Source organism: Orcinus orca, chromosome 4 (genome assembly GCF_937001465.1).
Source record: "Orcinus orca chromosome 4, mOrcOrc1.1, whole genome shotgun sequence".
Classification (NCBI taxonomy): domain Eukaryota; kingdom Metazoa; phylum Chordata; class Mammalia; order Artiodactyla; family Delphinidae; genus Orcinus; species Orcinus orca.
Window position 1 is genome coordinate 73,776,238 of NC_064562.1, and position 24,520 is coordinate 73,800,757.

Consider the following 24,520-nt stretch of genomic DNA (forward strand, 5'->3'; position numbering starts at 1 on the left):
GAGAAGAAACACACACACATACACACACATACACACACACACACACACACACACACACACACACACACACACACACAGAGATTCCCAAAGAGGATAATAGAAATTTTATTCAAGATTGCCTGGGAAAAATTTAAAATATTGCTAATCTGTCTCATCCAACTTGAAGGAACCACCAAAGTCTCTTTGTTATTGTGAATTTTCTTTCAAATATAATTTTAAATAGGTGTATCACTGACTAAAATTTTTCTTTTATGACACTTTTACTTGAATAAATTTTTCCTGTGGTCACTTTATTTATGATATGAATATTTTAAATTTCTTGTACCCCAATACATTATTTAGCTTAGAAAAGGTAAAAAGTCATGTAAAAATGCTTAGATTGTAAGTGGTTTTAAAGAGATTTATGTTTATGTGTTTGAGATACAATTAAATTTTTAAATCATTTAAAGTTGGAGGATATACAGAGGAACCATATTGAAAACCTTTGTTTTTAACATGCAGTCACAGTAGAAAAAGCATTTCATGACCTTCCTGAGCCAGTTCATAGGGGCAATAACAAGCTATGGTAGAACCTGATCTGCTACTGTTCAATTCACTGTTCTTTCCACCACAGCTTATTTCAGTGTTTTCCATGGAGTTGATCTAAGTGCTTTCATCTGTAGTGATGTTTGTGCCTAGAGTGTGATTCATGGTATAACAGAGTAAGATTACTTTCTTGATCTTAAGATTGCTGAACCAAGTCTTCCCTTATCTTACTTACCTTAGGCAAATATCTCATTTCTTAAAATGAATACATAGGTATTTAATATAGAAATCAATCAACAACAAGAAAAGTACTGACAAACCACAATACACTTTACATTAAAGAGAAACAAAAACATATTGATGAATCAAGCATTTGTTTATCAGAAGGAAGGAATCCATTTCTTACTAAGGAAAACCTAAGGAAAATGGAAAATAAAAGCACCAAGAGGGGTGGAAGGCAAAAAGAGTCTGTGCATCTGCTTCCAAAAGAAAGAAAAGGCAGGAAGAAAGAAAGAAAAATAGAATGTGGCCACAAAAGCTACATAAACTGGGACTCTCACTTGAAAAAATTAAAATAAACTCCAGCACACCTTGTGCGTTGTACATGCTGACAGAAGGGTTGTTACAGACCGCCGGTTCCCCAAGCAATGTATTATAGGGATTGTTAGTACCATGCGGACGAAGCAGAGCATTGCTTATAAGATGATTAGCCATGGCTCCTGGAGCAGCCCCATAGAAAGACAGAGAAAAAAAAAAAGGTCAATCAGGCAAATGTGTTTGAAAAAAAGGAAAGGAAACATTTAGAATGACAACAGTTGATATAGTCCTGATTACAGGCAGGCAGCTAGTTAGACTCAAAAATATATGCCACTAAAGCACACGTTTCCATCAAGGCACATATCCAACTCAATGGGAAAGAAATTAAATGATTTACAATGTTGATTAAGCCACATTTAGGGTCTTCTCTTTCCCAGAGTGTAAGCAAAAATATATTCCCATGCTTGCTAAAAATGAAAAATTTTAAAAAAAAGCAAAATATAGTCTTCCGTATAAACAAAACATATAACACAAAACAAAAGCTGAAAGAAAAGTTTAAAACACAGAAAGAAAAGTTAAAATTAAACAAAACATTCCCTCAATCACGGAAACCATTGGGTTGTTTTCAATGAAATAATAAAAGGCAACATTTATGATAAAACACTCATTTGGAGAGCAGCTGTTGACACAACAGAAGATTTTGACATTACTTAAAATTCTATGAAGAAGAATTCTTTAAATTGAAATAAACTAAAATGCAATCACACTTATTAGTACACCATAGTAAGCATACTAATTAGGTGAACTTACAAATCTGATAAAATAATCATAAGGATATTATTTTTAAATATTTTAAATAAAATATTAACTTCATGGTATCAAGCAATACATATAATTCCATTTTCCATTTTCCAACTAGTTGTTTGGACTTTGGCATAGCAAAGTAACAAAGTTAAACTCTTTCATCTCTTTATGAACAGATGTACTTAATCTCTAACATACTGTCAGTATGCTTACAACCTCCCACCCTCAAGAGTCATTTAACCAAAAAAGCAAAAAATTGAGAATGACAGTTTTATTAAATATAATTAGGCCATGTATGGAAATGATAGGCAGAATGTATGTTTGTGTTAGATGATAAAGAAAAGAAAAATGAAGAAAGAAAAACAAATTATATAAGGATAGGTTGAAAACACAGGTATATATTAATTTAAATATATATATTAGAGAATAGAAATATATAGAACAGGAGAAAATACTTGCAAACAAATTTACAAATATTTGCAATCCAACAAGGGAATAGTATCTGGGATATATGGGACTTTGGACAACTCCCAAAGGTCAACAGTAAAAAACAATCAACAAGAAACAAAACCAAAAACAATCCAATTAGAAAATGGGCCAAAGGTATAAACAGACATTTTATGGAAGAGGGTATACAGGTGGCAAACAAGCTCATAATGAGAAAATAACTGTTATTAGTCATTAGGAAAATACAGGTTAAAACCATAATGAGATATCATTACACACTTAAAAATGGTGGTGACAAAAATGCTGGCATGGATGAAGAGAAACTGGATCACTCGTACTTTGCTGGTAGGAATGTAAAATAGTACAGCTCCTCTGAAAAACAGTTTGGCAGCTTCTTATAAAACTAAACGTGCAATTACCATACCACCCAGCAATTGTACTCTTGAACATTTATCCCAGAGAACTGGAAATTTATGTTCACACAAAAACCTACAGATGAATGGTCATGGCAGCTTTATTTGTAATAGCCCGTAATGGGAAAGAGCCCAGATGTCCTTCAACTGGTGAACAGTTAAACAATCTGTGGCACATCCATACCATGGAATATTACTCAGGAATAAAAAGGAACAACTATCAATACACATAATGACCTGGATGAATTTCTAGAGAATTATACTGGGTAAAAGAGACAATTCAAAAACTGAATGATTCTATAAATACATATATTCTTGAAATGACAAAATTATAGAAATGGAGAATAGATTAGTGGTTGCCAGGGTTTAAAAATGCAAACGGGAGGGAGGTGCGTATGGTAATAAAAGGGCAGCATGAGGCATCCTTGAGGTGATGGAATGACTCTGTATCTTGGCTATGGTCGTGGATACACAAACTTACTCTTGTGATAGAATTGCAGTGAACTAAACACACACACACACACACACACACACACACACACACACAGATACAATTAAATACAAGTAAAATAGAAGAAATCTGAACAAAATTGGAGGACTGTTTCAATGTCAATATCCTGGCTGTAACACTGTAGTACAGTTTTACAAGATATTATTGAGGGAAACTGGGTAAAAGGTACATAATCTCTGTATCATTTCATACAACTGCAAGTGAATCTACAACAAAATAAAAAGTAATCTATATTGAATGAGTATGACAAGAACATTCAGTCACTCATAGAAATGTTAAAAAAATGAAAATGGAAAACTTGGCCATGGCAGTTTTAATTTTTTCTTAATCATAGCTGTTTGTTTTATAGTAAATTACCAGTCAAATAAATATTTTAACCTCAAAATTGGGAAAGTGAACTATTGATTTAAAGGACAATAAAGCTTGTCTGATCGCTAGAGCTAGAAAGTTTCAGTTTTATCAGGAAATAAGCCATATGTTTGCATCCTACACATTCTGCAAAGAACTAGCATAGAACTAGCACAGAAGTTTTCCGTGTGCTCGATGAATATTTGCTGAAATTGTACTTCATATACATTTAGATGTCTTTACACAGTGAGATGACAGATCTTCAATTTATCATATAATGGGCATATCAGGTTATTGTTTCCCATTGATGAATTAAATACATGGTATATTAGTATGAAAAGCTAAAAAGAGTTGGCTACGGTGCCTTTCAGATAAGAAATGGAATACTGTTAATCTTAAACATGGATATTGTTGATGTTACACAAATTTAAGATTAATTGTTTGAGACAGGATTTGGTCTGCCCAACATTTTTAGAAAGCAAACTACCTGTAAATTGTATCTGCTACCTAATATTTATTATTGCAGCCTTTTCTCAAGTAAAAAGGAAAGTTAGTCTTCTAACACAAGTAGCTGTCTTCTAAAGTTACTCTAAATAAGCATTTAAATAAAAAATGAAAGGTGTAAGCAACTTAAAATGAACTAGGGTAAAAACCTTAAAAATATAAAATTGCTCAAACTCTTTACACTTCCTTATAGATCAAATAAGGGTAAGATCTTTATGTCTGGGACTTATATGTACATCTCTACACATTCCTTTTATTCCTACACATTATGTAATTTAAACTAACTGGAAAACAAACAGTAGGCTGGAAAGATGGCTCGTCACTTTTTTCTCTGGCTTCATATAGCTTATAAAAGAAAATATTCCTTTTTTTTACCTGCTGATGTAAAAGAAGATGATCTGCTTAAAAGTTCTCATCAGAAGAAAAAAAAACTGTAATTATTTATGGTGATGAATGTGAACTAGACTCATTGTGGTGACCATTTCATAATATATACAAGTATTTAATTGTTATACACCTGAAACTAGTATAATGTTAATATGTCAATTTACCTGAATTCAAAAACTAATAAATAAATGATAAAAGAATGTAATTTAAAAAAAGATGATCTATACGTTAGAATAAGGAAACAATTGAGTTGGGAAGAATCAAGCATAAGCAAGAAGCAGGTGACTCAATATTTTGGTTTCTGTTTAGCGTTCAGTTTACAAAAAAGCTAATAATGTGAGAATAAAAAAAGTTTAATCATACAAAAATGGAGCTCCATAATGGAATTCTAACAAAGCTATCACAATTTGTATAGAAAATCTGGTTCTAGCTTTCTTAGCATAAAGTTCCTTTTCAGTTTTTCTTAGTGTTTTTCTAATTTTTGAATGTACTTTAAATTTAAAGCACTTATATCAGTGAAATCTAATATAGGAAGACTGAATTTTAAAGTTCACTTATTTATCTCATCAATTCCTGCTGAGCTAGAAAGGCAAGCAACAATAGCAGAAATGGATTGGTATACAGCTGTATTATGACACAATGTTGGTGAAATGGAACAATATTCAGTCCCCGCCACATGGCTTTGGTAGGGTGCTTCCTCAAATCCGGGTGCAACACAGAATCTGTTACTAATCTACAGCCCTAATGAGTGACATGATTGGAGATCTACCTGCCATTAAATCTAAAATCACACAAACACATTAAAACAATTTAAAACAAAAATAAAGTCAGTTTTCTTTTTATCCTTGGTATTAAGGACATTTTTTCCTGATAGAAAAAGAATCACTATTTAAATTAAGTTGCTTTTTAACTATTGCTCATCTTTATACTTCATATACCATTTAAAACTAACATAATTAGTGTCACTGAAACTGATTTAGTCCTGAAAGTGGAGAGTTATAACACAAGTGAGGGCTCAGTCACAGGAACTACAGAGCAGGATGTAAAGTTTGGTGATTAATGTTTTGCAAAGAATGTAAGGTTATGGGTAAGCTCTATGAGTTTGCTAGTTTGAAAGAATGAGGGAGATGTCTGAATAACTGAACAATTATCCCTCATTTGATTCACCTAGTGTAAGAAGTTAATAATTTTTAATGGACACTCACAGCTTGCTGTGACCTCAAGAGGCCATTTTTCCTGTTGGCATGCCAAACAAGTGCAATTTTCCTAGAAAGTGTTTCCTACAGTACCCACTCACATTTAGGCATTTCAGTTATACTTTTTAAAGGTAGCACCGTCTGTGCTAAAAAAACCTGCTTGTTGCCAATGCCTAGATCTTTTCCTAAAAACCTGCACAGAACCTGTCTACCTTCATCTTTTATGTGCACAGTTACTTTTGTCTTTTCTCTGTAGCTGCACTGCATTTCACTTGTCTTTGCCTAAGTCTATTCTGTTTGCTTCTAGCTGCTTCTCCAATTTAATAGGGTCACTTTGAATTCTGATACTATTTTCCAAGGTTCTGTCCATCCTGCCTCTTTCTCTTACCTCCAACTAACTTCTGATTTGTAAACTTCCCTTCTAATAGCTGTGAAATTGCTGAAGACTTCCAAGAAGATCAGTGTTTACAGACCATCTGTCACTGTTTTTCAGCTGAAAAGTTAAGCTTACTGGTTAGTCAGTTTGAAGACACAAATCAGTTGATGCTGGGAGGTAGTTACAGCCTATGTATGTGAAAAGCATGTTTATGTGCTAATTTCACTGGAATGTAAACCCCAGGAAAACAGGGAATACATAGGGTTTTTGTTTTTTCACTGCTCTATACCGCATGTCTAGGTTAGTTCTTAGAGGACAATAAATATTTCCTTAATTAAAGAAAAAATTTATGTGAAATCCATGGCATCCTGAAAATACGAAAACTAAAGTCATTTTATCAATTATGAATAGTTTTATATTTTGAGTAAATTTTTGAAGAGTGCCATTTGTCTAATTTCTAATGTGATTTATTTCCTTCTAATACTACACCAGTGGCCATAATACTGAAACTTTTAAAGCAAAGATAAACATTCATATAATTATTTGGAAATAGAAAATGCTACCTGAATACTAACTGAAGATATTAATTAGAGGGGAAAAAAACAGTACAACCTGCCATGACTCAAAAAAGCTAAAATAGGGTAAAACAGCTCAAGGTGGCTGTGAAAAATAGCTGTTCTTTAATTCTCTGAGTCCTTAAATCCTGGCTACAGTCTAGTCATACCTGCATATTTGCTATCAGAAACAAGGGTCAGCTCTTTCATAAAACCATGGAAAAGGAATTAACATTGAATTTCAACATATGTGAATCATTAACAAGGCTATCGACAGAAGACCAAGCACAAAATCTTTATTTCTGGTGAAAGCATGATAGAAAGCAAAAGAGGATTTTCATATTCCACACTGAAAAACTTAGGGAAGTTTTTCTGATGATTTTTTTGTAAGACAGTAAGTTACTGAAAAAAGACTAAGTTTAAAATCACAGATAATCATTTTAAGAAGAGGTTTTTTTTCTTTTAACTTTATACCTGAAGACTGATGTTTTTGATATAAAAGTTTTTAAATGAGTGAAATTTGAATGGAATAATGAGTACACTTTTCAAATGTGTAGTTTTTACCACAAAACTGCTACATTTCTTTCCTTATGAAAATAAAATAGGTGTTTTGACATTGGGAGGCCCTGAATGACAGCACTGCCTAGGTCAGTTCAATGTGAACATGTAATTGAGGACTGAAACTCCAAGGCAGATCTGCCTGCTTTGAAACTGTGAAGTAAAGAACAGATCTGAAACAAGGTGACAGTTGGATCTCACTTGAATCTATATTATATCATTCAGAAACATAATTCAAACAACGTTTCTTCTTGACAGCAGGCTAACAAAAGTATACTGAAAAGCTCTTAAAATAACTTGAACTATCACTCTGCTCGCCCCTCACACTTCATTTTTTAAAAAATGTAGTTACATTCTTATTTTATCATATTGAATGGGCAAAGTTTTATAAATTAAGACCTCGGTGATCTAATGAACCAAGTGAATACACCATTCTCTAATAGTCACATACCAATATATGTCAATTTTCAAATTTTTATGTATAAACATGTAACATGGTAAATGTTCTGTTTTATTTCAATAAAATAGCTTTACCTGGATGATTCTTTCTTTCTTAATGTACCTCATCCTCCACTTAATTCCCTCATGGTTCTCTCTCCTTTGGTTTGACATATTTTTCTTTTATGAAGTCATTTTCATTATATATATCGACTGAGCATACAAGTCAGAGTTATACACACAGTAGAGTTACTACTGAGTGATGACTTTGTGCTTTTGTTTTCAGCTTTGTGCTTGGGTTTTGTTTTGTTTTGGGCCACATTAATTTTGGCCGAAAGCAGAGACTTCATTTTGTAACAAGTAAAAATAATTTCACTAATGATGGTATTTTCTATAGAATTAGAATACTAACTTCAGTGTAAGGCAAGGAATCTTTCACCAGGAGATGGTATCTATGAAGTTGTGAAACCCTTAAAATTGTATGTAAAATGCTTTTGGTGTATGTTTGTGTGCTCCGTTGTGCACACACATGCCTGCACTTCTTTCCGGTGAAAGGGTCCTGAGGCTTTTACTTCCTTTTCAATATTTAAGAAAAGAGGTATACAGGAAAAAAGACATGTCTCTTTCTTTGGCGAGTGACCTATAATATAAACAAGAAAACTGGAAAAAATGATTCAGAATACCCAAAATATATCTTATGTATGTAAGTATCACCTAATCAATTGCAGTATAACATAATGGAGAAAGGTTATAATCCAGAATTTACAATGGAATAAGATTTTAATCTTATCTAATCTACTATCATCGCTCAATATGTAAAGAAACGCAGGTCCAGAGATGTTCATAATTTATTCAAGGTCACACATGACTCTGATAGTTTTTCTTAAACATATTTATATCAGCGATTTTCAAACATTTTTTAGCACCCTCTCCCAAAAATATGTTTCAACAAAATTTTATTAGGAGCCTTATAGGAGTGCATTACTTTTTTATAATATGCTTTTCTGTAATGTTCAATTATTTTATTTTCATATTCACATATTAATTCACATAACATAAATAAACAAACAAAAATAAAAGTAAATAGATAAAAGAGACTTCTAGAACTGTGGAGAACTGATTCAATAGGCATTTTCTATTTTAAATATTTTGTTTCCTATTTTTTGCTTTTCTATGTAACAAAACAATATCAGCACACATGCAATCTACAGAAAGCCAGTGTAAGCAATGATTAGTTCAATTTTAAAGGGCTACTTTATAAAATAGAGACAGCCATATTAATCAAGACCAAGTTGTTTATAATAATAAACAAAGCTAAAATAATCTGCATACTATCCTTAAAAGTTATACAAGTTTTAAAGCCATAGAAACCATAATTTTATATTTTTTACTGTTTTTATTCAAACAATTAATGAAATTACAAAGTGTCAAAGAAATGCTTTATTGAAAGCCAAAATCTTTTTCATCATTTTTTTCTAAAGTCATAAATTGAAGAGCTGACATCTTGATTTATCACACTGTGCACTTTTAATAGCCAACAAGTCAGCTATTAAATTTTAATCAACCTGCCTATTAAATTTCTTTCAAATGGTTCAGGGATACTTCAGTTTCTTTTAATAGCTAATTCATTGACTGGGAATCTATTAATATGGATTTCAATGACATGTCTTCTCCAGAGTACAGATCGGGTCATTGTTAGTTCAGTATAAAATGAAATATTCTGAAGGTAGAGGTGTTGCCTCTATTTCATTATGTAAATTCAAAGCTTTAGAGTTGGGAACCCTAGAAATTACGTATTCTGTTCTCCCTTATTTTGCACTAATTGGCTTTATACATGTCTTCTTCATCAGATACATGGGTTTTTATACAATAAACATTTAGAAGTAAAATTCCTGGGTCATATGTGGTCCACATTTTCATTCTACAACATATTGCCACAATGCTGTCAAATATGTATGTATCAATTCACATGTCCCATAAGCAGTGTATATTTCTTAAATTCTTGCTAGGACATGGTATTGTCAGGCTGACATTTTGCCAATTTGATAGAGTATGAAGTATCTCATATTACTGTTATACTTTGTATTTTCCTGATTACCAGACAGATGGAATAATTTTTCATATATTTATTGGTTGTAAAGGTTTCTTATTCTGTGAATTGCCTGTTCTTATCTTTTGCCCACATACATATTAGGTTGTTGAATTTTATTTATTGATTATTTATTGATACAATATATGCATTAACATTTTGTTTTTTATATGTATTGTTTACAGCTCCTTCCAGTAGCTCACCTGTTTTGAGTACTGTTTAAATTTTGAGATAGGACTCTTATCTGTCTTTTTCTTATAATTTATGATCTTTGTTTTCAAGAACTCCTTTAACCTAAAATCTAAAGTATATTTTCTTCTAAAAGCTTTAAAGTATTATTTTATGTATATACTTTTTTTTTTTTTTGCCCTGAAATTCAACACAACCCGGTTGTGCTGCAATGGAGAAACTGATACCATTAGATACTCATTATTGTTTTTTATTGAAAAAGAAGCTTCTCAGAGCTCTTATGTTTTCTGACTGCTCTAGACAACAGTGGTAGGCTTAGAAATCATAATTCTTGATGAATCTTTGCTTTACAGTATAGAGAGTGGCTGATTTGCAAGTAGAAATGATGAACCTATACTACTCAGTCATTCATCTCTAAAACTCATTTTTTGTGGTCAAAGTCATGTATTTCTGTGTGCTTTTAACTTGGACATTTTCAATACATTGGCATAGTACTCAAAACAAAGAATACTGAGCCCAAAGATAATGGGTCAAGTATGCTTATCCACAGGTAAAATAGCAGTAAATTCCATTTCTTTCTAGTAAGAATGTAGTCATTCCCACAGCTGTGTTTATTTGTAAATCACACACTGCTTTACATTTTATTTGTAAATTCACACTGCTTGTGAAGTTTTGCTGAATAAAACAAACCTCAGAACAAAGGAAAGTATAACTACTTAACAATATAAAATAATTTACCAATTTGAAGAAAATATGACTTTTCATATACTTCTCTGCCCTCTATTGGTATACTTTCTTATATTGTACAAATTTTCCAAACTCGTATGCAGAAAGTCTATACCAGCTAAAATCTGAATTTTATATTTGGAAATTTATTTGAAAAAAAGTATGTGAGAGAAAAGTAGATATGAATTAAAACAAGATATCTATGAATAAAGAGATTCTTGATTATGTTGTTCAGAGAAGGCTTATTTTGTCATATCATCATAACCAGCTCTGTTCTGTTTAGACTGAGACTGTTTCAGGAAACATATTGTTTCTATTTTTCTACATCAAGACTAACTGTCTTCCTTCAATCTGTATATCCTCTTAAATCTTTCTTAGTTCTACAGTGATTTTCTGGGGTTATAAATTACTCTCTATGAATGTGATGGGTAACTTGTTTTAGTTTTTAAAGCACCCACATTCCTTATAATAATAAACTATGAGGAAAGTCTATTATGAAGATTATAGGAGAGCCTATCACATAAACACTTATTTTTAAATGGCATGCAGTATATAAGGCTGAACTATATAAAGTGCAAGCCTCAGTGTGCAATAAACAGGGGCTATCTTGGATAATACACAATTATTGGTATTTAAGTATCTTTTTTTTCTAAGACCTTCTTATGCTAAACATATATCCCATTTCCATATTTTAATTTTTCATGTAAATGAACTAACTTCTATTCACTTTCAAATAGCAGATATAGGTTAATATAATCTATTTCTTAGAAAAAAATAATCTGAACAAGTGGTGACTTTTAGTTAACTTTGGTTATTATATACCGCATTTATAGCATCACAATTTTATGCTTATAATACAGTAGGAATATTTTTCCAGATGAGAGGTACAGTCCAGTTTTTTTTGCTTTTAAAATTTGAATTATAAGGCATTTCATAGTTTTTAAAAAACTGGAATTAGCACATAAAAGTAATAAGAAGTTTAATTTATAACATTATCAGTACCTATTTGAAGTCAACTCAAATAAATTTCCTATCTGTTCTAGGCATTATTATATTGCCCTGACAGAGGACACAGTTTCAAGGAATATCAAATTCAGGAGTACGGAGATTTGGGAAAGTTATATCTTTGGTTCTATTACTAAATGATTTTAGGCAGAAGCTATTTACCAGATTTTTTAAACACAGTCTTTGCTCTGACCAAAATATTTATCCTTTTACTGAAATATAAGGAATTAAAAATTAAAGATAAAAGGATTCTACTAATAAAATATCTTGAGATTTTTGGTATTTGAGAACTTCCAGGAGAAAAGAATGATTATAAAATTCTTGCAATCTAAGTCCTACAACTGAACAGTTATGTATAGTAATTCAGCATATTTGATATCAAATAGTTTTGTAAAAAAATGTTATTGGTCAATCCATCTCCCCATATATTCACAATATTTTAAAGCTTCTCCTTCCCTAAGTAAATAGGATGAATGAATCCACTCTAAAGAACTGCACTTATAACAAAATAAAGTGGAAAGAAATGAATAGTACATCAAGGAAATTAAGAAATAAAGATGTGAATAATTGTGCTTTAAGAATATCTTATTTCCATGAGGTGATAAAAATCATTCTGAAATACATTCTTGGAAACTTAATTCTAGTCTTCAGCAAGCTTCATGTAAAACCGTCATCATAAGAAAATAACGAACATTTTTATTATTGTAAGTAGGGCTGTGTGGTCAGAAAGCCCTCGTTTGGAATTTAGATTGTGTTCTTTATTAGCCATGTGATTTTGGACAAATTGCCAGAAAACCCAGGTTCTTCATGGATATAAAGATAATGGATAATAAATAATGAACAGTGTAAAACAGGTAAATGATAGTTACACACACTAAAGGAGAAATCCCAACTTCACCAAGAGTATAAAGAGGCACATTGTGTTCTATCAGAGCAAAGAATACCACTAATTTCTGAAGATAAGTTGTAGTATTCACATTTAGTTCTCAAAAAAGATACTGTTTTCTAAAAAAAATTACATTCTCAGCAACTTATACAAAACAGTAATATTTTAGAACCAATTGGAAATGTTCTATAGCACCATATTTAGAAGTTATCAAGGTAACCCACTGTGGCTTGTCTGATTTATAACAAAGAGGTAAGAGATACTGCTAACTATATATAAAGGCAGTAAGATAATAAATCATAAAAATGAGAAATCTACTCTACATAAATAAGCCTTTGTGAAGGGATCTTTGAAAACTATAATAATAATAATAATAATAAAACCATTTTTAATATTGTGTAGTTGACTGTGAGAGGCTGGATGATTTCAAGGATTCCGAACAAAGAGACAAAGTTAAGAACAAAACATAAGAAGGACTCACTGGGCAAGCATTTTAAAAGTTTTTCTTTTTCAGTTCCTGCTAACAATTTATAGAAAGAACATTTGCCCCAGATTGACTAGAGATCAATATTTAATATATTCCATTTTACAATGAAAAGTTCATTCTGAAAGTTACTTGGTCTCCTAGAATTAGGAATCAGGGTATTAGTAGTATTGTTTAATTATCTATTTGATGCAGCAACTCACTTTTTAAAATCTGTACCTATTTTGCTTTTGTATATTAAACTGATTTTCCTGAAACAGAAGATATCCTTATTTTATTGTACATTTTCTGATTATTGAGGACACATACAAAGGAAAGAAATTAACACAGAAATCACTGTTGCCTCATTTACAATCAAGAATATAAAGGTCAAAAAATACTAGATATAAATATAATGGCGAATGTCAAATGAAAAATTTCTCCATGCCATGGGACACTTATTATATTTGTGCTCATATCATTGTAATACTTTCTCAAAACAAAAAATAATTTGTTATATAGCCTAGTCTGATTTGTTAGCTATGCAAGAAGTACTCTTAGGCATATGATTAACTGTTTCTGCAAATTTGACAAATGTCAGATTATATTAGAATCTGGTTAATATTTATAACAAATGATTTTATAATCCTTCAAAACAGCAAGGCTTTGGGGCAATATGACACTTTAGGCATATAAGCCAAATTATATTTACTAACATTAATAAAATGGAGTGAATGAGTTTGCGTGTTCACCCTAGTAGCTTTAATTTATAGAAATCATTAATCGTGGTGAACACCACTTATACCTTTTCACTTGTATTTTTCTTTAAAAACATAAAAAAAAATATGTTTAGTAGCCTGAATATTAATGAGACAGCAGGTGATTTATTGTGAAGTTTCATCCGTGCCAGTGACCAGCCTCCTGGGAAAGACAATACAGACTCTGAGAAGATATGAGTTTAAAAAGGGAATGAGTCACATCCCTACTCTGCTACATAACTGGTTATTTAGCAGGCCTGTCTAACTAGTGTTCTCTAAAGCTCTGAAGGGTAGGAGGGCTTGGAGGAAAGAGAAGGCAGTGCTTGTTTATATCATTATCTAAGGTAGGGAGAAGAAATATTTTACCTTTATTTCCTCATTGCTAAAATATAGTTACAAATCAAAAATGGAAAGTACAACTATGCAGATGTAATTTGCATTTAATTTCTAATTTAAAAGAGATAATTCAGTTTTATGAGTTTATTTCCTTTTGTTAGCATCAAGGGGAGCACCATTTTAGGTAAATTATTTCTTTTACTTGACATTCAGGTAACCACTTAATTCCTCCCACCTATTATTATTAGGAAATACAAAGGAAAAGAAACCTTTGGTAGTGAATGATGAATTTAAATAACATTCTTGAGAGCACTGGCAAGGACCAGTTTTCATTTGTTAGAAAATATAGGTGAACTTCTGAATAGAATAATAATAGTACTTATTATGTCCCTGGCATGTTGTAAGCAATTAACACATATTAACTCAGTCCTCTCAGAGTCCCTCTGACGTGGGTACTGTTTATATCCCTATTACATAGACACTGAGAAGTTAAGCAATTTACCCAAAGTCACTGGGTTAAAACTCCTTACTCAAAACTTCTATGCAAAAAACAACTACAGATTAGACATTCTTCTGCCATATAACACTTAAATATGGCTTAAATAAATATAGCTTTACTGGTCAGATCTCCATGAATAAAAATCTATATTGCATTAACTTGTGTGGGAGGTTGGTAAGATGGAGAATGGGAGGTAGGGGAAATAAAACCCCACAATACAGGCCAAGTCATTGTTGCAGAAGGAGAAATGCCTTTTTGCTAATTCTGCCACTCAGATGCGGCACATTTTTGCAATCCACAGCTGGGAGGGGGGCCACCTTTTGGTAATTCATATAGCAATACCATAATGGTAGCAGCTACCTAGCAAACCTTGATTTTAAACTGAAATTTCTGATGTCAATTCAACTTATTAAAAAAAAAAAGTGGGAAATGCAATTATATTATTCATGATGATAAAGCCTAGTAAAGTCTCATTTCAGAAAAATCCCAATTTCCACATAAATCTACAGAAAGAGTGGAAATGTTTAACAATTAATTGAACTACCAGAGAAATTTCTCGCCAAATGCTTCATTTTTGGATCAAACTCAAGTTTTATAGGTATTGTTAATCTAAATCGCTCAGAATGCTGTTTGGCTAGCAGAGATTGTGGGTAGGGGATACAGGTGAAAAAGATTACCTTAGCTGCAAATCGTTTCTACTACTATCAGGAACTTAGAGCTTCCAGAAATTTGGATTAGAGTTCTATTGGCCTGGGAGGAGCTTGGGGATTGAGGGCTGTCTTCGAGGTATGTGTAAATTGTATATGTTTAAATGAACAAATGAATAAACCCTCCTGTGGGGTTTGTGAAACTTGGGTTTGGATAAGAGTTAACTTCCCTTGAAACTCTCTGTAATCAACCATCACCTTAGGGCTCTCAAAAAGCTCCTTCTACCTGTGTATACAGCGGCATCGGTGAAGTTAACTTGATGGTAACCCTGGAGTATTGGGTATTGCCCTCAAGAAATTCTGGCTTCGTATGAGTGTGTAGCATTGTAGCAAACAAGTCGGCAGAAGAAAAATTTTTGAAAATGTATAGAGAACACCTGGAAAACATTTTCATAAATATATTCAAAGGGCAATGTAATGAAAGTTTTTAAAGAGATGAGGTGACCAAATAACAAAATCCCAAAGAGAATATATAAGAATGATTACATAAATTGAAAATTATCAACAAATGTTCCAAGGTCTTGCTTGATTACAAGGAGTAAAATCCCAATAGTAATCAAATTTATCACATTGGGAAATCTGGACAGGTAAACTGATACATAGGATGTAACAAGCTGGTTCAAGAACAGAATATTAGAGATGATTTGAAAAAATAAAAACCACTGAGAAAGATTTCTGCACTGCATGGTAGATGCTTTATTCTTAATGAATCCCAAAGATGATACTGATGGATTCTTGTTTGGAAGAATAGGTGATAAGATGTACAGAATTTTAAAATAATTATTCTTTTGATGAATCGAGCAGTGATTATGAATAGGAAAGAAAACCTGAAGTGAAAATAGGACTAATTTTTAGACAACTTCTTGTAGTTTTCAAAGGTCAGAAGTACTCTAAAAGCAAACATAAGAGATTTAATATATCTGTTAGAAAGAAAGGAAAATGGAGTTGGAATTAAAAAAAAAAATTGCAGCTGTAAGAAACTAAGAATGAATGGGAAGTTAGAATACTGTACAGGAAGATATAAAAATGCAGTGCCTAACATTTTATTTTAATAATAGGGAATATAATTTTTTGAATAAATAGATGTGAATAATTATGTTGCTGAGGTGACTGAACTGTTTATCTGGAAAGGTGAATCTTGGATGCCACCTACCTAAATATGATACACACGCCTGAATGCAGGGAGGATAGGACCCTGGGAAATAAGACAAGATTAAAGAAGGAAGTTAAAGACTAGCTTCAAAGATATAATATGAAGAAATAAAATTTTAAAATACTGCACTCATCTAAGATAAAAAATAATGAGATGAGAATAAAATGAGGAGTTTCTGACTAGGGGAACTAGGAAATTAATATAGGAGATCAGGAAGATTACTATGATGTCTACCACCATTAAAGTCACTGAGTGAAAGGAAGAATATATATGCTGAAGGAAAAGATCACTGCATGAACATACAAGTCATAAATTCAATTTAACCCCCTCCCCAAAGCCATCATCAAAGTAACTTATTGGATGTCACAAGAAATTTTATGCCCTTTCTTCAATAACTTTAAGAAATATCTTTTAGAGCTAAAGATTTTAAAAACAGACTTAAACATATAATCAGACAATATAAAATATTATTTTCTATAAATATATTTCAAATTGACCTAGTCATCCTCATAGCACATATTCCAAGTTGAACTTTCTGAGAAGGAACTAAAAAGGGCACAGCAATGTTATATAATGTGATTGACCTTAAAAATCAAGGTCATAAAAATTATTCATTTAAAATAATTTTTAATAAAGCTGCATACCTTATTATCTTTACATAAATTTAGATCATAATGCTAAACCAAATAGTTATTTTACATATTTTATCTGTCTTCACAGTAGGCAAATAAACAGTGCATCATTAAAATTAAATCTCATCTTTTGTTTAAATGACACTTATCCTATGGCTGCTGTGACCGTTAGATGCAAGATACTTCTAATAATAAATCTTATTAATAAGGATAGTTTTCTTAAAGGAACATACTGTAAATTTTCTATGTATTATTTCTATGTATTATTTAAAGTAAAAAGAAAAATCTGTCACTATGAAAGCAAATTTGTTCCTAAACTTTGGAGGCATGTGTAAGTAATCTGTTCTCTGTGGTTTAGGAAGTATATCAGAAAGTTAAAAGTATTCATATTTAAGTTTTCACAAACTAACCAGTAAAACTAAACTTAAAATGAGAAGAATACTTAAGAGATATTATGTAAAATAAACTAAAAGTGAAACAAAATAAAAGAAGGTAATTGTTTTATTTTAATGTATTTTCTTCAGATTTGGAGGAATATTTGCACTCACTGTTTTAACTTAAGCAAAAGTGATGTAGAAAATTTAATATCATTACTAGCTTATAGTTAACTATATCACTACCACAAATAAAAGTATGTAAATCAATCAAAATTAAATATAATATGGATGAATCCCTATATCAAATTCAACTTAGACACTACTTGTTGTAACTTCTTTTATATAAATAAGATGCAACTTACTTGAGTAAAAGTAATTAACAGCACCAGCATCTGAATCTTTCTTAATCGTAAACCATAATTATTAAATTGTTTCTAAGTAGCATTTAATATAACAGAAAGCTCTCAGAAACAGGTTTAGAACAAACAAATAATTCTAGCTTAGAGGCTAAAAAAAATAACAATGTCAATCATAAAAATAACCACTGAATATATGCATTAAAAAATGTCTCTTTTAGGACAGTGCAATTAGAATGTGCTCATAGAAGCACCACCCCCCAGACAAAAGTGTATTCTAAAGATTTCCCTGTACAGACTGTAGTGTACTCTAGCTCTCCACAAACATTATATCTACTCATTTTTACTGCAGTCAATTTAATTTTAATCACACACACACACACACAGTGGGGAGGGGGAGAAGAGGGAGAAAGAGAGAGACAGAGGCAATAAAAAGATCAACCACAAACAAAATAGTAGATTAAGGGAACTTCATTTTCAAAATCAAAATGATACCCCAGAAGCATTTTAACCAGAAGCACATACACACCAAAAAAATCATTTTATATATATATAAGATTCATATATAGTGGGTTTTTTCTTCTGTATCTTTAAATATCCAATATTATCTGGACACATCTTTTTGATATTAAGATTAGGTGGGATTTTTCCCCAAATACACAGGTTGCCTTAAGTATGTATTAGAGAGTATAATTTTACTTCCACAAAGACTATGAAATTGCTCTATACGTGGGGTAATGTGGAACTCTATGATGTTTAGCAGACTATATAGCCACATAATTGCCCATTTTCACTGCTTCCAATGAGGCCTGACAGCTCACCAGTTTATAACAGTGGCAGATGACTAGAGAAAGAAGTTTCTCACTTTTTAACTTACTTTCAGAAAAGATCTCCTGAAAATTCTGGATTGAAAAAACAAAAAGGCTTATGAATAATGGAACACACTACTACACTCAACCAGGTTTTATATCCTTGCAATATTCCTATCACATGGAACAAGGTCCAGAAGTTGCAAATACAGCAATGCATTTAAGAACTTCTTAAAGTAATCACAAAAAAGAGTGAATATGAAAACTTATTTCTAATTACCTCTGTTGAGTGATGCTGAACTGTTTATATCTCCAGTAATGAAGGAAGACTCTGACTGCTTTCGGACCGTGTCATTCCACATCCTACGAATTCGGCTCTGGAGGAGGGAAAGGAAAAAAAGGAAATGCGCTCACCACACTGTGAATTTTCACACATATGTTCTTTTTTGTTTCTATTACAGTATGAGGCTTATATTTCTGGCATCTGGCAAATATACAACTTCTACATGCTTGTAGTACAGTAGCATAAGAACATCAGGAACTAAATTAATGATAATAATTGGTTCTCATTAAGTGTGTTCTTAAATGCCTATGCCAGAAATAATTATAGCTATTTAAAAGGAATAAATGTAACATACTATACCAATTTAAACATGAAGATACATAGAAATGTACTCTAGATAGAATTTAATAATTTAAATTTCTAAGGTAAAACAAATTATTTTCATTGTAACTTTTATGGGAATGGGATATTTAAATATGCATTAATTTGTAAGTTTTATTAACAAAAGATTTACTTATGAATTCAGAATCTTGCGAGAAGAAACAGTTTGGTAAGAAAAGAACAGAGTATATTAAAATGTTACTAAACTTAACATTTTCCATAAATTTTGTAAGACCAATGTAATTTTACAGGTTACATACTATCTCAACTTTTCTTTCTTTTGAAGGAGATAAAGGAAGTCGATTCATCTTCATTCATTTCTAGACAGTAGGAAGTTTTATAGAGAACTGAAAATTCTTACATCATTATATATATTCTCAAATTCAATTTTCCAAGTGTCTGATAATTCAAGAAAGCAGTGTAATATTTTTCCATTGAGGGGGGACTTTTTTCTGGTTTACTGCTTTGCTATTTTATTTGAGTTAGGGATCAAAAAGTATTAACAATCTTGTGAGCAGGAAACAAAATATTTTCAGAAGCTTTTCCAAGGATGAAAAACTTCTTAGAACTATTACTAGTACTAATGGTGAAATCAAGCTCACAAATGGGTTATGTTCCAAATATATTTGAATTCCTTGAATAACAGGAGTACCTAATCTTAAAATACTAGACAATTGGTTTTATGAATATTGGGATATGTTTATCTTTTAGAAATGTCTATATTGTTATATAGGTCAGCAAATACATACATACACATACACATACAGCAAAACTAATAAAAGTACAATAAGAAAACCGGTGCAGTAAAACCTGCACTTGAAAAATGTTTCTATTGAAAAATACTTCAAAACTTCAAGCTGAAATACTGAAAACAAATCTCTCACATTTGTTTTATTAGTTAACTAATTAAAAATATTAATTACCCTTTACTGCATGCCAAATACTAATCTAGGAAATACAAAGGGGAAAGGCAAACACAAACATCTTTGCCTTCATGGAGTTGCTAGACTAGTAAGTGACAGACTAATTAAATATAAATTAACAAAAATTAATGCAAAAGTACAATGTACCCACAAATCTCCATAGAAGCATTACTTATAGCTGAAAACTGTGACCAACCCAACTGATTATCAATGGTAGAATGAGTGAATAAATTATAGAACAATATACAGCGATGAAAATAAAAGAGCAACATAGCCTCCTGAAGCAACATACATGTCCAAAGAAAGGAGGAAAACATAAAAGAATACGTATTGGATGATTTCATGTGGATAAGTATCAAACACATGCAAAACAAAAAGTACTGTTAAAAGTTAAGATAGTGACTATGTTTTGAGGTGAATGATTGAGAAGCGTTCAAATGGTTTCTGAGGCACTCTCAATATTCTAATATTTGGTCTGGGGAAGGGTAATAAATCACCGTGCCATATGCTTATATTTTGCATGCTTTTTTAATGTTTTTTATACTGCTTAATTGAAATAATTTTTAAGTGCACATAACAAGAGAACATGTTTAGGAAATCTGAGAACATTGCACTGAAGAAGTGACATCTCAGCTGAGAGTTGATGGAATTATGATCATTGTTAGGTGACATTTATTTGAGCTGCCCCATTATCTTCTATTATTATTTTCATTAGTCTCCTCTACCTGGGCTAGCCACACCTGTTTCCCTGCCATTCCTTAACACACCAAGCACAATTCTGCCTTAGGTTTTTTTTTTTTTTTTGCCGTACGCAGGCCTCTCACTGTTGTGGCCTCTCCCGTTGCGGAGCACAGGCTCCTGACGCGCAGGCTCAGCGGCCATGGCTCACGGGCCCAGCCGCTTCGCGGCATGTGGGATCTTCCCGTACCGGGGCACGAACCCGTGTCCCCTGCATCGGCAGGCGGACTTTCAACCACTGCGCCACCAGGGAAGCCTCTGCCTTAGGTTTTGTATGATTATTTCTTCTGTCTGGAGTGCTCCTTCCCCAGATACTGGTATGGATATATCTTTCACCTCTTCAACTTTCGCTCCTGAAAGAGACCTAACTTGATCACCCCATTTAGAACTGTATTGCACCCACCCACCTCTGCAATTTCTGCCCCCATAGCATTACCATCTTCTACAATATTATTATAATATAGTTTTCTTATATTTAATGTCCAATAATTAATGTCCAATGTCTGCATTAGGTTTGAGGCTCTAGAAAAACAGAAATTTTGGGAATTCCCTGGCGGTCGAGTGGTTAGGACTCCATGCTTTCACTGCCGAGGGTCCAGGTTCAATCCCTGGTCGGGGAACTAAGATCCCGCAAGCAGCGCAGCGTGGCCCAAACATAAAAAGAAAAACAAAAATTTTGCCTTTTTTTGTTCAGTGATGTATCACACACCTGAAATAATGGCTGGTACACAGTGATTATTATATGTGTATATACATAAAATATGTATTATAAATATAATATTTAAATATTTCAATTCTTTCTATGTTCTAGGTTTTATGCTATGTATTTTTCATGTATTCACTCTCTTATTCATTACAAAATTGAGGTTTAGAGGTTCACATGTCCAATATCACAGACCAAATAAATGGCATAACCAGTATTTGAATCCTGATCTAGGAGATTAACAACTCACTACATTATATCAAATAATTTCTGAAAAGGAAATGGAGAAAAGGGTAAAGTATTGCAGGCAGAAGAAAAGTATACAGTATGTGGCACAGAGCCAACACTTAAATGTTCATGGAATGAACCAGGACAAGCCTTAGAATATGGCAGTGAATAAAGCAAGTCACAGAAGACTACATACAATAAGGTACCATTTTAAAGAAAGATTTTAAAAAGGTGAAGTAAACAACATCTTTTCTGGAGGTGAAGAAATTATTAGAAAAGTCAAGGAAATGAAGAACAGAAGTTAGTAGCTGTCTCTGGTAGGGAGGCATAGGGATTGGTTAGGGAGAGGTTTCAACAAGGGAAAAACATATGGAAAATGTTGTTTCCTAAGTTGGTTGGTGAGTTCACGGGTATTGATTTTATTATACTATGCTTCACAATTTAATATATGCCACATATATTTTTTTATGTTTCAAATATTATGTAACAAAAGTAAATACGTTTACAAAGTCAGTAAAACAAATGAAAGATAAATGACAGAACAATTAATGGAAGGTCAAAGTGGAAAGGACAATACTTCAGCTCATAGTTTTTAAAAATACACACACATACCAATCCTATACACATCTCTGTGAATATATGTTTGTGTGTGATTATGGATATTACCACCTTTTTATAAGTGATTAGCACCAGGGGATCAACAGGTGGAGAGGATTTTTAATTTTTAGTCTTGCCAGTCACACTCTTTCATTACCTACATAGTAGCCACATGATCTTTATTACATGTGGATGATTTCCTGTCACTGCCTTTTCTAAATGATCCCATTACCTTTCTAAAGTAATCAAAATAAAATGTGAACTCCCATACTCTTAAAATACCTAAGGATCTGTCTCCAGCCTTCTTTGACTTCATCTCCTACTCACTCTCTCACCACTTTAGCCAATGACATTCTTCTTATTCCCAAAGTTGCAAGGTCTCACCCACCTAAAGGGTTTTGTATTTGATGTTCTCTCACCTGGAATTCTCTTTCCCTGAACTCCCTTCCTGTCTTTCCCCAAATAGTCTTTGCCTAGCACTAATCTAAGTAACTACCTGGCCTTTCTGTATCACATAACCATATTTGGTTATCCACCAGCTCTCATAATCTGATATTCCCTGTTGGTTTATTTGTTAATAAATTTTCTGCCTTTCACAATTAGAATGAAAGCTCCAGATCATGGGGAAAGTTATTTGTCTTTCAACCATTTTATCACCAGAGCTTACAAGACTGCTTGGCATTTAAAGAGAAACTCAATGTTTCTCAACAAAAAATATAACAATTGTGATTTTAGAAGTTCTCTGATGTGGAAAAAGGCATCTATACTCCCAAAAGTTTACCTTAATATCAGTGACTGTTTTAGACTTTGCTCATGGAAGTTCAGAGTTAATATGAAATATTTATTATTTTTACCTAAACAGACTAGGTTTAAGTGACTATCATTTTATGTAGGGTTGGATTGTTGTAGTTAATCAGAATTAGTATTATATTAAGCATAATAAAAAACCTAATGTTGGGTTTTTGTTCCCACTATTAGAATTGTGATGTTATAACTGTAAAAGTGAAAAAAATGACACAGCTTTAAAATATATACCTGAAATTATAGTCTGCAATAATGACACTAGTAAGTGGTACCTGCTCCAGTTTATTGAGCATGTACAGTATGTTGTGTTTGGTATATATTAGCTTGATCTTCCTAACAACATAAGAAATCAGAAACCACTTTACTTACGAAAAAACTGAGGGTCAGTGAGATTTAATAACTTGTTTTATGTCACAGCTGGTAGGTACATGGCAAGGCTAGAATTCAAACCAAGGTCTCCCCACCCACCAAGTTTATGGTTATTCTATTAAGCTACACTGCCCTATCATGTAGCTTAGAAGTAATGCTAAACACTGCACAACTCTGTTTTAACATAATAAATGAAGCTCCAAAGTATTGTTTCATTAAGGGCATATGTCAATAAAATAACTACGGGATAATGGTTGATGCGTTCGGTTTTATGAGAAGTATGCACAAACAAGTCAAGTTAAATGACATATAGAATCTCGGCAATTTAAAAGCTGTGGAAAAGATTGTTACAAAAAAGAGAGTTAAGCATTATCAGGTTGAAAATAAAGTAATGGATTACAAGGAGGTCACGCTGGAAGCATCATCCAGGTATGCCCCAACTCTTATGTGAAACTTCAGATTTCTAACTGACAAATTTAGTAGTCCTAGACTAAGAAATCTCAGTCCACCTAACTTGGAACATTTGCTTCCCCTAATTTACAACTTTGCAACCTCAGTAAGGCATAGAAATAATAAAATAAATTCAAATTATTAATAGCTGTATATTATATGTAGGAATAAGTTTCATGATCATTATGATAATTAGTGCTTGTTAAGTGTTGAGATAGTCTGATAGGTTTGACAGTTATAGGTTAGTTTTAAAATTTTTAGTTGGAAATATTAGATTGATATTAGATATGTAGTTTTATTTGTAAGATAAAAGAGAACTCCTTTAGTGTGAGAAAGTGTTTATTTCTGACAATATTGTTCATTATCTTTGGTTTATAGAGTTTTTCAAGTGCTAGTTAGGTGTGTACGACAGTCCAGTCTGACAGTGAATGTGTTTGAGAGAATCAGATATATTACATTTG

The 24,520-nt window shown here is 32.2% G+C and overlaps 1 protein-coding gene across 1 annotated transcript in view; it reads right to left on the reverse strand.

The window, feature by feature from the left end:
* Positions 1 to 24,520, reverse strand: part of ADGRL3 (adhesion G protein-coupled receptor L3) — an 868,464-nt gene that overhangs the window by 13,751 nt on the left and 830,193 nt on the right. The window contains exons 25-26 of the mRNA XM_049709340.1: positions 18,864 to 18,960; positions 1,116 to 1,244 (exon numbers count right to left, since the gene is read on the reverse strand). Of these exons, the coding sequence (XP_049565297.1) occupies positions 1,116 to 1,244; positions 18,864 to 18,960 (226 nt within the window). The remainder of the gene's footprint in view (positions 1 to 1,115; positions 1,245 to 18,863; positions 18,961 to 24,520) is intronic.